This window comes from Dipodomys merriami, unplaced genomic scaffold (genome assembly GCF_024711535.1).
Source record: "Dipodomys merriami isolate MVZ:Mamm:240054 unplaced genomic scaffold, mDipMer1.0.p SCAF_1038, whole genome shotgun sequence".
Taxonomy (NCBI): Eukaryota; Metazoa; Chordata; class Mammalia; order Rodentia; family Heteromyidae; genus Dipodomys; species Dipodomys merriami.
The window spans coordinates 58,944-71,532 of NW_027202314.1; the positions used below are offsets into that span (position 1 = coordinate 58,944).

At 49.3% G+C, this 12,589-nt stretch overlaps 1 protein-coding gene across 6 annotated transcripts in view; it reads left to right on the plus strand.

Moving 5' to 3' along the window:
* The first annotated feature begins 3,902 nt into the window (after nt 1-3,902).
* LOC138810491 (F-box only protein 25) overlaps nt 3,903-12,589 on the plus strand; it is a 30,160-nt gene continuing 21,473 nt past the window's right edge. For 2 of the 6 annotated variants that reach the window (XM_069997707.1, XM_069997725.1), the window contains exons 1-3: nt 4,286-4,387; nt 7,679-7,819; nt 11,836-11,936. In XM_069997707.1, coding sequence (XP_069853808.1) covers nt 7,686-7,819; nt 11,836-11,936 — 235 coding nt within the window. In that variant the 5' untranslated portion in view covers nt 4,286-4,387; nt 7,679-7,685. Of the gene's footprint in view, nt 4,035-4,285; nt 4,405-7,678; nt 7,820-11,835; nt 11,937-12,589 lie in introns of those variants that run through there. The other 4 variants (XM_069997682.1, XM_069997717.1, XM_069997690.1 and 1 more) reach the window with 3 other exon arrangements.

Here is a 12,589-nt window from a genome sequence, read left to right on the forward strand (position 1 = left end):
ACACTGTGAGATCCCATCACAGAGACCACCCAACACTGTGAGACCCCATCACAGAGACCACCCAACACTGTGAGACCCCATCACAGAGACCACCCAACACTGTGAGACCCCATCACAGAGACCACCCAACACTCTGAGACCCCATCACAGAGACCACCCAACACTCTGAGACCCCATCACAGAGACCACCCAACACTGTGAGACCCCATCACAGAGACCACCCAACACTGTGAGACCCCATCACAGAGACCACCCAACACCCTGTGAGACCCCATCACAGAGACCACCCAACACTGTGAGACCCCATCACAGAGACCACCCAACACCCTGTGAGACCCCATCACAGAGACCACCCAACACCCTGTGAGACCCCATCACAGAGACCACCCAACACCCTGTGAGACTCCATCACAGAGACCACCCAACACCCTGTGAGACCCCATCACAGAGACCACCCAACACTGTGAGACCCCATCACAGAGACCACCCAACACTGTGAGACCCCATCACAGAGACCACCCAACACCCTGTGAGACCCCATCACAGAGACCACCCAACACTGTGAGACCCCATCACAGAGACCACCCAACACTGTGAGACTCCATCACAGAGACCACCCAACACTGTGAGACCCCATCACAGAGACCACCCAACACCCTGTGAGACCCCATCACAGAGACCACCCAACACCCTGTGAGACCCCATCACAGAGACCACCCAACACCCTGTGAGACCCCATCACAGAGACCACCCAACACTGTGAGACCCCATCACAGAGACCACCCAACACTGTGAGACCCCATCACAGAGACCATCCGACACTGTGAGACCCCATCACAGAGACCACCCAACACCCTGTGAGACCCCATCACAGAGACCACCCAACACCCTGTGAGACCCCATCACAGAGACCACCCAACACCCTGTGAGACCCCATCACAGAGACCACCCAACACCCTGTGAGACCCCATCACAGAGACCACCCAACACTGTGAGACCCCATCACAGAGACCACCCAACACTGTGAGACCCCATCACAGAGACCACCCAACACTGTGAGACCCCATCACAGAGACCACCCAACACCCTGTGAGACCCCATCACAGAGACCACCCAACACCCTGTGAGACCCCATCACAGAGACCACCCAACACCCCATGATTCCTCATCGCAGAGACCACCCAACACCCCATGATTCCTCATCGCAGAGACCACCCAACACCCCATGATTCCTCATCGCAGAGACCACCCCTAGCCCATGAGACCCCATCACAGGAACAGCAGCCTCTCCCTAGATACTGTCAGAGGAGGGTTGGTTCAAAGAAAAATGTTAAAGTGTGACCTGTGTCCTCACCTGAGCACATATCGTTGCTACCTCAGTTGAATGCCAGCAAGGGTGCACCTCTTCACTGCTTACCATGTCCTCTAAGTGTCTGGGTCTCAGCTTCTTCATGCTCCCCAGATGCATGGAACAGGTTCATCTCTTAAGATCCTACAAGGGCAGGACTGGAGCAAGACTCAGTATGTGGCAACCAGAATTGTTCTGAACCCCTGCTTGGCTCCTGCTGTCTCTCTGTTGTACTGTGGGGTTCTGTGAGGGCCTACAATTGATCTGAAAGTGTATCTTATGTCTATACTTCCCAGGAACTTATGCATATGTTGTTACTCGATGAGATCTGTTACCCTGAGGGCATCTTTTTTCACTCTGTACAATCCTGTGTTTACTCTTCAGGTTCCCAAGAGCTACTCTATGGAATCCTAGTTATTCCAGGGGGGCTCCTGAAGTTATTCTGCTCAACCCAGCAGTTATTCTGTGAGTATCTATTATTACTCTGTGGAATCCTGACATTACTCTCTCCTGCTGTTACTCTAGATAGCTGCTGTTACTTTGTGAACTCCTGAAGATATCTGTGGGTTCCTGGGATAACTCTATATACTTTTCTTTCTTTGTGAGTACCTGCAGATATGTAACATCCTCAAAACTCAACCAGTGGAATAATTTCTAACAGAACAACGAAGAAGCTATAAGATTAGATTAAAATGAATATATATGGTCCTCCATGATTAATATATATGGTGCTTACGATGATTGACTTAGGATATTTTGACTTTAGCGTGGTATCAAGCCATACTCATACAACCATCCTATTTTTTATTTTCAGTACATTTTGAAAATATTCATGAGATATTCAACAGCTTATTATAAAACATAGGTAGATGAATTTTTACCCACTTATAGGTTCATGTAAAATATTTTGAGCATGGTTAAGATATTTGGTAAGTTAGGTGTATTAAGTGCACTTTTGACTTATGATATCTTCAAATTTTGTGGATTTATCAGGATAAATTCCACTGCAAATTGAGAATCTGTATTTTATGGCCCCCATGCGCTGAGATCTTGCCTTAGCAATATGGACTGAAGTTCCAGAAGCAGTTGATCTGACATCTAAATTATACTTATCACTCACTTGCAAATACTTTTGCACATTAAACAAACAAAACCATACGATCGTGGGGTATTATTTAGAAAGGGCTGCCTATGTTGGAGTTGTGCATGTTATAGTGGCTACTACAGTCCATGATACACGTTGGCATTATTTTACGGTAATAAAAAGCACTTTCAGCATTTCTTCTTGGATGGTTCACTGGAGATAAGAATCTCATCGATTTCCTGCCTGGATTGGCTTGGAACTGTGTTCCTTAGATCTGAGCCTCCTAAATAGCTAGCATTACAGGAATGCGTCACCAGCACCCAGCTCTCTGGTGTTGAAGTAAGAGGATGCTTTTCTTTGTTTTTCAGAAGAAATATTTTCCATTTCTGTTTCAAGAGAGGCTCTCTTGACCAAAAATAAAAAAACAAAAAGCTCACGTGTTCATACAGAATAAATCAGACTTAGCATAAGCACTTGATTTCCAAAGTGTGAAGTATCCGAGGGTAACCGGTCCCTTACCGGGCAGACCCAGGGTGAGCGTGCGCACAGCGTGCATCCGAGGGGCAGACCCAGGGTGAGCGTGCGCACAGCGTGCATCCGAGGGGGCAGACCCGGGGTGAGCGTGCGCACAGCGTGCATCCGAGGGGGCAGACCCAGGTGAGCGTGCGCACAGCGTGCATCCGAGGGGGCAGACCCGGGGTGAGCGTGCGCACAGCGTGCATCCGAGGGGGCAGACCCGGGTGAGCGTTCTCACAGTGTGCATCCGAGGGGGGAGACCCAGGTGAGCGTGCGCACAGCGTGCATCCGAGGGGGCAGACCCGGGGTGTGCGCACAGCGTGCATCCGAGGGGCAGACCCGGGGTGATCGTGCACACAGCGTGCATCCGAGGGGGCAGACCCAGGTGAGCGTGCGCACAGCGTGCATCCGAGGGGGCAGACCCGGGGTGTGCGCACAGCGTGCATCCAGGCAGACCCGGGGTGATCGTGCGCACAGCGTGCATTCAGGCAGACCCAGGGTGAGCGTGCGCACAGCGTGCATCCGAGGGGGCAGACCCGGGTGAGCGTGCGCACAGCGTGCATCCGAGGGGGCAGACCCAGGGTGAGCGTGCGCACAGCGTGCATCCGAGGGGGCAGACCCGGGGTGATCGTGCGCACAGCGTGCATCCGAGGGGGCAGACCCGGGTGAGCGTTCTCACAGTGTGCATCCGAGGGGGCAGACCCGGGTGAGCGTGCGCACAGCGTGCATCCGAGGGGGCAGACCCGGGTGAGCGTGCGCACAAGCGTGCTACACAGTCTGACACACTTTGCGGGCGAGCACCTTGTGCGCACAGCAGTCCCGCCGACCCGGCCGCCCGCGTCGCGGTGAGGGGCCGGCCTGCGCGGCCTCCGCGCGGCCCCTGGGGCTGGAGCCTACCGGATCCGCAGCCTGCACAGGGTCTACCCTTTGACCCTTCCCGCCCCACCTCCCATCCTGGCGCCTAGAGGAGGCTTCCCAGATCATCCCCGCCTTCTTGGAGGATCGGAACGGAACGCCGCTGTGAACGAGGCCACCTGGAGTCTTAGAACGAGCGCGCTGGAGCCTGGGCTCGATCCCCGGACCAGGGTGGGTGGCGCTGCAGAACAGCGGGCGGGGCAGCGTCCCAGGCCGGCGTGTGCGCGCGGCCAGCCACAGTCCGGCCTCCCCGGACCCGCGAGCAGGCTTCCGCGAGGCTCCCCAACTCCCAGACCCGCGCCGCGGGCCGGGAGGCCCCGGGCGCCGCCGGGGAGGAGCCCACTGCGCACGCGCTCACCCGCACCGGGTAGCAACAAGGCCACGCGGCACCACGCCGGCCAATCAGCAAGGTCGGAGGCGGGGCTTTCCCCGGCGCGCCCCTGGGGCGGCGGGCGACTTCCGGCAATAATCTACACCGCCGGTCCCCGCGCGCCAGGCCGGTGCGCGTCCGGTGGGGCCGCCAGGTGAGACGCGCCGCCGGGTGAGACGCGCCTCGGCAGGCCGGGTTGGGAGGCGGCGGCGGCGGCTCCGGGTGGGGCGCGGCGCGGCGCGGGGCCGGCTGGGTGGGGGGCGGGCACGCACGGCCGCGGCGGGGCGCGGCGAGGGAGGGAAGGGGCCGCGCGGGCCGTGGGCTCCGGCGGTGCTGCCCGCGGCGGGCTCTGCGGCGGGCCGCTCGGCACGCCCTCCTCGGCCGGCCGGGCCGCGGGGCCTCCGCCCGCCGCGGGTCCGCGTCCTCGCCGGGGACCGCCCGGCGCCCCGCGCTCCCGCGCCCCGGGGCTCCGCACTCCCCTCCCCGCACGCCCCTCGCCGCGGGCGCCCACGCTCCCGCGCCCCGCGCCCGGCTGACTGGGCCCCCCCCGCTCCCCTCCCCGCGCCCCGCACTCCCCTCCCCGCGCCCCGCACTCCCCTCCCCGCGCCCCGCACTCCCCTCCCCGCGCCCCGCGCCCCGCGCCCGGCTCACTGGGGCCCCCCGCTCCCCTCCCCGCGCCCCGCACTCCGCGGCCCCGCACTGCCCTCCCCGCGCCCCGCACTCCGCGGCCCCGCACTGCCCTCCCCGCGCCCCGCACTCCCCTCCCCGCGCCCCGCACTCCCCTCCCCGCGCCCCGCACTCCCCTCCCCGCGCCCCGCACTCCCCTCCCCGCGCCCCGCACTCCCCTCCCCGCGCCCCTCACTCCCCTCCCCGCGCCCCTCACTCCCCTCCCCGCGCCCCGCACTCCCCTCCCCGCGCCCCGCACTCCGCGGCCCCGCACTGCCCTCCCCGCGCCCCGCACTCCGCGGCCCCGCGCTCCCCTCGCCGCCCGGCCCTGCCCGGACTGGCTGGCGCCCGCGCAGCCGCAGGCTGCCGGGGACCCCGCAGCGCCCCGGGTCCCGCCCCCCTCGGCCGCGGACCTCCTTCCCGCGCCGCCCAGGTGACGCCTTCCCCAGGTAAACCCGCGTCCACCCCGCCTGCGGCCCCTCGCTCCCCGCAGCCGAGGCGGTGGCCATTTCTTATCCCCCCCCTGGACGTTGGACAAGCTTTCCTCCCCGCCGCGGTGCCTCTGCCCGATCCCCTCGGCTCTTAGGGTCCTGAAATCCAGCTCCAAGTTCGGTTGGTGTCATTCCTCTCACCTCACTTAGAAAGAGTCGTACAGGGCTCAGAATGTGCACAAAATCCTCAGAACTGCATGTGGTTTGGGAAGGTGTTCAGGGTTGCCGCGAACACAGAAGTCAGAGCCTGGCTTCTGGAGCAAAAATCTTTGTAAACCTGTCAAATGGGAACGATGCTTCCTGCTTTGTAGGACAGAAGGCTGACAGAACTAAGAAATGGCGCTAAGAAATGTTTGTCGCTAGTATTTTCATGCTAATTAAAAGGTTAATGGAAGGTTTAGTTTAGGTTCTTTCATGGCCTGGAGTTTCTAAATGAAATGAATGTCATAAACTCCTACAATACACAGTGCATGCCCTTCCTGTCACCTGGAGTAGAAACCACCCAATATGCAGTTATAATGTAGTTCAGCTCCATATGCTCTTTGACGTTAGTTTTAGCATGCAGTGTGCCGAAAAATCATGCATTATAAAAATATATAATAACTCACTGGACTTCACTTATTTTCTCACACGTTTATTAATTTGGAAGAGTAATTTTCCAGGATTTTGCCCTGGTCAGAGTTTTGTAACAAACCTAATTTAATAGCAACACCTTCATACTAGGAAGTCATGTCTTTTAGCATATAAATTCGTTTAAAATGTAGCAAGCCATGCTTCTGAAACATTGTTTACTGAGTTATAAGATCAGATACTCACTTTGGGAGTAACTTGACACATAGGCCTTTTAAGTTACAATTTTTTTGTTTCGTGTGTGAGTGTGTGTGTGTGTGTTTGTGTGTGTGTGTGTTTTGTTGGTCATGGAGCTTGAACTCTGGACTTGGGCGCTGTCCCTGCTCTCTTCAGCTCAAGCCACAGCAGCACTTCCGGTTTTCTGGTGGTTGATTAAAGAGACTCCTGAACTTTCCTGCCCGGGCTGGCTTTGAACCGTGATCCTCAGATCTCAGTCTCCTGAATAGCTAGGATTACAAGCATGAGGCACTGGCGCCTAGCTGTTGCTTGTTTTTTGTTTTTTTTTTAAAATTTGGTTTGGTTTACTTTTTTTAGATAAGGTATTTTTATTTATTTATTTTTTGGGGGCTTCGGTCATGGGGCCTGAACTCTGGGCCTGGGCACTGTCCCTCAGCTCTTCAGCTCAAGGCTAGCACTCTACCACTTGAGCCACAGCGCCACTTCCAGCTTTTTTCTTTTTGCTTATGTGGTGCTGAGGAATCGAACCCAGGACCTCAGGCATGCAAGGCAAGTGTTCTACCACTGAGCCACCTTCCCAGCCCCAAGATAAGGTATTTAAGTGTAGCCTAGGCTAGTCTTGAACTTTCAACTCTTGCTTTAACCTTTGTGCTGGGATTAGATGCATACACCATTATACCTGATGCTAGTGACTTTTTAGTTATTTTTAAATCTGCTCTCAGGTTCTATGTCATTGTTTATGGACTACATAGCTTATGTTTTCAAACATAAATCATAGGACTTCAGATCATGACATGGCGGGTCAATGAAATATACCCATCGGCAAGCCATCTTTATCTCCCTGTTGAAAAATCTGGGATGCTGGCTGATTTATTTCCATGGTCCACTAGCATTGCACTCCTGCATCATTAAGTTATGTCTGACTGCATCACTTTCCTAAGAAACTTTTTGACCCCTCAGAATGAAACCCAATTCCTTATCTTATGCAGTCATTATACCTTCTTTAATTCTGACTGTGAGTGACAGTCTGCTGTCATTCATGCCAACTTCTCTGAAATGGGTCCACACTAGTGTGGTTCAGATGCTGTTGCACCTAACTTCAAGCAGAGAGAGCACTACTTGGCATTCCCTCACCTTTGCAGATGTGAGCTCAGGAGTCACCTGGGATGAGCCTGTCATACACACATTATGGAATTAGAAAATCCAGCTTACCAGATTAGTACTGTGTAGCCAGAGCACTGTTATTGTCACTGTTTTGTCACATTGGCTAGCCAACATAAAGTGATGAGCAGGCATGCTAAGTAATCATTTATTCTTTATCATCACTGAGCATATGCTCTAAATGAAACTTCTCTCTCTTGGTATGTATGTACGTACACACACACACACACACACACACACACACACACACACACACACACACACACACACACACACACACACACACCGCCACACTTTTAATGTAAGCTAACTTTTTACAGGAGAACAATGCCATTTCTGGGTCAGGATTGGAGATCTCCTGGATGGAGCTGGATTAAAACTGAGGATGGTTGGAAAAGATGTGACTCCGGCAGCCTTGAGCTTGGAACTGAGAATAGACAGTATACTATCAATCACAACATGTGAGTATTGCCAGGCAGAGAGCTGCCACCTGCTTGCTTAGCATAGTCTTCAGCTTTTCAAGTCAGAGAAGAGCTCCATAACTTTTAATTTTGCTGAGAATTGCCCACACAGTGGGTTGGCATGAAAAAGTAAGTTATTTAGCTAAGGAATGAGTGCAGATTGCTTGACATCTACACATGAATGTTCCTTCTTATTCAAAACATGTAATCTACACATAAGATATAGGAATTGCCATTAGCTGAATATGAGAGAATTGAAAGAGATTTCACAACACGTTTGAAGGACATCATGGTAGCTTACACAGGACCAAAGTTTTAAGTTTCTTTTCTATTCAGAATGTGCATTGATAGAGTGACTTTGCTCAGTGCTGAATGGCACACTGCCATTGTGAATGTGCAGCCTCATCTGCACAGTCCTAGCATTGTTGCCCACCACATGTGCATCCTGATGATGGAATAATTGAGGCATCTCTGCACTCAACCTACAGTCAATGAATCATGACTGCCCTTACCTTGTTGGCTGGAGGTGCCAGGTGCAGGAAGTAAGGCTGTGGGTCTGGCTGAAGTGTGGGCATGTGTACTGATACAGTCTTGAGAAGGCATGTGCACAGGAATAGAACTCTGCTCACTGTTGATAATGTGGAAGCTTACAACTGTCTAGGGTCATCATTCTCTGGAGTGTCATGGGTCTAAGCATTTTTTTATTGCAAACTTTTATGAAACATTTAATAAACATGCATAACTTTGACATTGGATAGCTTTAGATCAGAGACCATTTTTTGCAGATTATTTTTTTGGTTATTGGTGGTGGTAGGGCCCAAACTACGGGCCTGGGCGCTGTCCCTGAGCTCTTCAGCTTAAGGCTAGTGCTCTACCACTTGAGCCACAGCACCACTTCAGGCTTTTTCTGCTTATGTAGTGCTGAGGAATCAAACCCAGGGCCTCATGCATGCAAGGCAAACACTCTACCACTGAGCCACCTTCCTGGCCCTCTTTTTTTTGCAGTTTTTAAGGTATAAAGTGATTTTGTATTAGGTAACAGTTAGGATGGGTTATAAAGTAACAGTTGTTAAAAAGCTTTAATTGAAATGCAGTGTTGCAGCTAGTTCTACACCCCCCCACGTAACAACAACAAAAAAAGAAAAACAAGCAATTATTTTTTTTAAAGAAAGGATTGGAGAGTACAGTCCAGACATATTAGTAGCTCAGGGTCTCATGTGTCTTTGCTAAAAACTCATCTATCTACCCTCTTCAGACTTACAAACAAATCTTTGAAATAGTCATGGCTGTGCAGGGTAGAAAGGCGTTATGTTGTTACTAAGACAGAAAGTATTAGAGCCACGCTACCTGCCTCGGTGTGCTGGAAAGGCGCCATTGTGACAGGCATCTTGATTGGGACACTAACGGCTAATTAAGAAAAACAAAGGCGTGATTACTGTAGAAGTTTACAAACAGGCAGAACAGAAAGACTTATGTAAATATTAAGTACTACTTATTAACACTTATACATACTGAATTTTAATTTTGAAAGCATTTCTTCTTCTCTCCCACTTTGGTATACCTGAAAGAGTACATATCTTACAATATAAAAACCACTACAGAAAAATTGTGTCCTTTCTCCCTTTTAAAATATTTTGTAAAAAGAGCAAGTAAATGAATAGTTTCTCCAAAGTAGATGCTCTCCTTTGAGTTTTAGGGTGGTACTCCCCAGGGCATAACTCCCAAAGACCTCTGAGTCCTGTGGAGCCTACATTAATCCAGGCAGTGCCCAACAGTATCCAGGGAGAACATGAAGGCGGACCCTATAGCCAGCAGTGGATCTCAGACTAGGCCTGTGGAAGACATGTTCACTGCAGGCAGCCTACTCTGGGCTCAGCCAAGAGCAGAACAAGTCTGAATCCACAGGGTGGAAGCAACTGAGTGTTGCCTCCCACCATGGAAGTGTCCATGAGCATTCAGCTGTCTTATCACCTGCCTCACACTGGAGGTCTGGCCACATACAAGATGTTCCCCCTCATTAGTGGAGCTGATTAGTCAGTTTCTCTCTCTCTTTTTTCTTTGTCAGTCATGGGGCTTGAATGTAGGGCCTGAGCTCTTTTGCTCAAGGTGAGTGCTCTACCACTTTGAGCCACAGCACTACTTCTGGTTTTCCAGTATTTAATTGGACATAAGAGTCTCACAGACTTTCCTTTCCAGGTTGGCTTCAAACAATAAGAGGATCTCAGCTTTCTGAGTAGCTAGGAATATAGGCATGAACTGCCAGCACCCGGCCACTTGCTCTTTTTTGTATCCTGTTTCTGTGACACTTTTTCTAGAGAATAGTGTTATTTCTGCCTTACTTTGATGTGTTTGTGGGTTAAGTTAGAAAAGAATTTCAGATTCAAAAGTGTTTCCATTCAATATTTGAACTAATGATAACAAACAAGAATAAGATTAAGTATGATTTAGAGGGCCAGGAATCCCAGGCCAGAAAAAAAAAATTGGCAAACCCTCATCTCAACCAATGAACCAAAGGTGCTGGTTTATAGCTCTAAGCCTATCCCTGCAGGAGGTGTAGGGAGAACCATTGTGTTCCAGGTCAGCTCAGGCAAAAACACTAGACCCTGTCCAAAAAGTAACTTCAGCAAAAAGGACTGGGGATATAGTTCAAGTCATGGCAAGTATAAGGGCCTGAGTTCAAATTCAGTACCATCCCCACCAAAAATGATTCAAAGAACAATGAGTTTCCTTGGTAACATTTACTGCCTGTGCTTGTTTCAGATACTCTTTTGCTTGTCTTGATAGTTTATGGCAATTTCCCATGTTGTTTCAGTCTCTTCTGAGCATGATAAACAGATTTGTGTGGTAGACTCAGCACTGGTGAGGGACAAGGGGCTCTTACACAGTTTTCTTGTCAAGGAACAATGATGGATAAATATAAAATTGTGATGTCCTGAGTTCTGGATATAGTTCCCCCATATCTCTTCCAGCTACCTGCTTTCCACATTTCCTTTTTCCTTATTTGGAGACTGAAACAGGCTACTCATTGCATTAAAAAAATAATAACAGTTTTAAGCCTATTTAGCTTGTTTAATTTTCTTTTTTTGGTTGTGGGTCTTGAACTCAGAGCAGGAACTCTGCTCTTCATCCTCTGTGCTCGTGGCTAGCCACTGTGCCACTTGAGCCACAGCTCCACTTCTGGTTGTTGAGTGGTAAGTTGGAGTTAAGAGTTTCGTGGGCACTCTTCCGCCAGGGCTGGCTCTGAACCATGATCCTCAGATCTCAGCCTCCTTAGTAGCTAGGATGACAGGTATGAGCCACCAGTGCCCAGCCATATTTAGTTTTGATAGTATAAGTTTCTGTTTATGGTTTTTCTTAGTATAAGAAACTCCCTTAGAAAAAAAGGAAAGGTACTCAGGCTGTTATTACCTTGCCTATAAATTCCTAATCTCATTTTAAAAATATTAGAAAACTTTACATTTATTCAAATAGTAAAAATGTAAGCTGCTTTCATCTGGTTCCATTAAGTGCCTTAACAACTTACTTGACTTTCAATTATTTTGAAAAATGCTTAGGGTAGCAGTTATTGGCTTAAATTAAGTCTTTGAAAATGTGGAGGATCATGGAAATATATTAGTTGAAGTGCTTAATCAAGTTTGGATCAGAAATTCTTGTTGTCTGATGTCATTGGGTATCATACTGACACGAGCATTTTTCCTCCAAAGCTTTTATAGTTTTGCTTATACTCACATTGTTTTAGTAAATTATTTTGATGTCTTTTGAAGTTTGACTAAGCAACTAAGATTCTCAAGAACTAGTATATAGCTTAAAATACTCAAAATGAAAAAAACATATTAGTTACCTTTGGGTTTGAAGCTCATGATCTCTGAAAATTAATTCATACTTTTATGAATTTACTTTTAGAATTTAACATGATTTTAATTTTTGAAAATCAAATATTATGTTCTCTAACAAAAAGCCAAATGAAGTTCTCCCTGGAGAAAAAAATGTTTTACAGAAATATGTCTTTATTTTAGTATATTGAATAGTGAAGAAGAAATATTCAATAATGAAGAATGTGAATATGCATCCAAAAAAAGGAAAAAAGACCATTTTGGAAATGATACAAATGCTCAAAGTAAGACCATTTCAATTAATAATCTTGTATGTTACTTGTGGAGTATGTAAATATGCTAAATTATTTTGTTAGTGCTATCTGATGATATGAAAAGTGATGCAGGTATATAAATAAGCACCATGTTCAGTATTGCCCACTAGGTTAATGATCACACTTCTTGCAACTAAACTATTTGAGTTGGTAAGATGTTCACAAACAGGAGATGGCAGTGTCTACACCACAATCAGTTTATCATCTGCATGGCTAAATGTTATTCTGAACTCACTCTGTTCCTGAGAGGGATGAGGACCTAGGTGTAGGGTCATTGAGGGGTCAAGGGAGGAGCTAAAGATTGGGATGCAGGATGTCACACAGGTAGAAGGGTACAGAGTAGGGGCTTTCACAGATGCCCACTGCAGTGTGGGTTAGTAACATCTGAAAAGGAGTAAAGAAGGCAGGGTCACTTGGAGAACCCTTGTGATCCAAGAAGCATGGACTCTCATAAAGGGCAGTAAAAGAGCAGAAGTTTGTATTAGAGCACATAGGATGCATGTACTCATTTAATTGCATTTTCTGAGCATTTATATTTTGATATGAGTATGGCCATTGATAATACCAATTTTCTTCTAAGTTACTAAGAGAAGGTACTTGGATTTTTTTATTTAAAAAGTTAT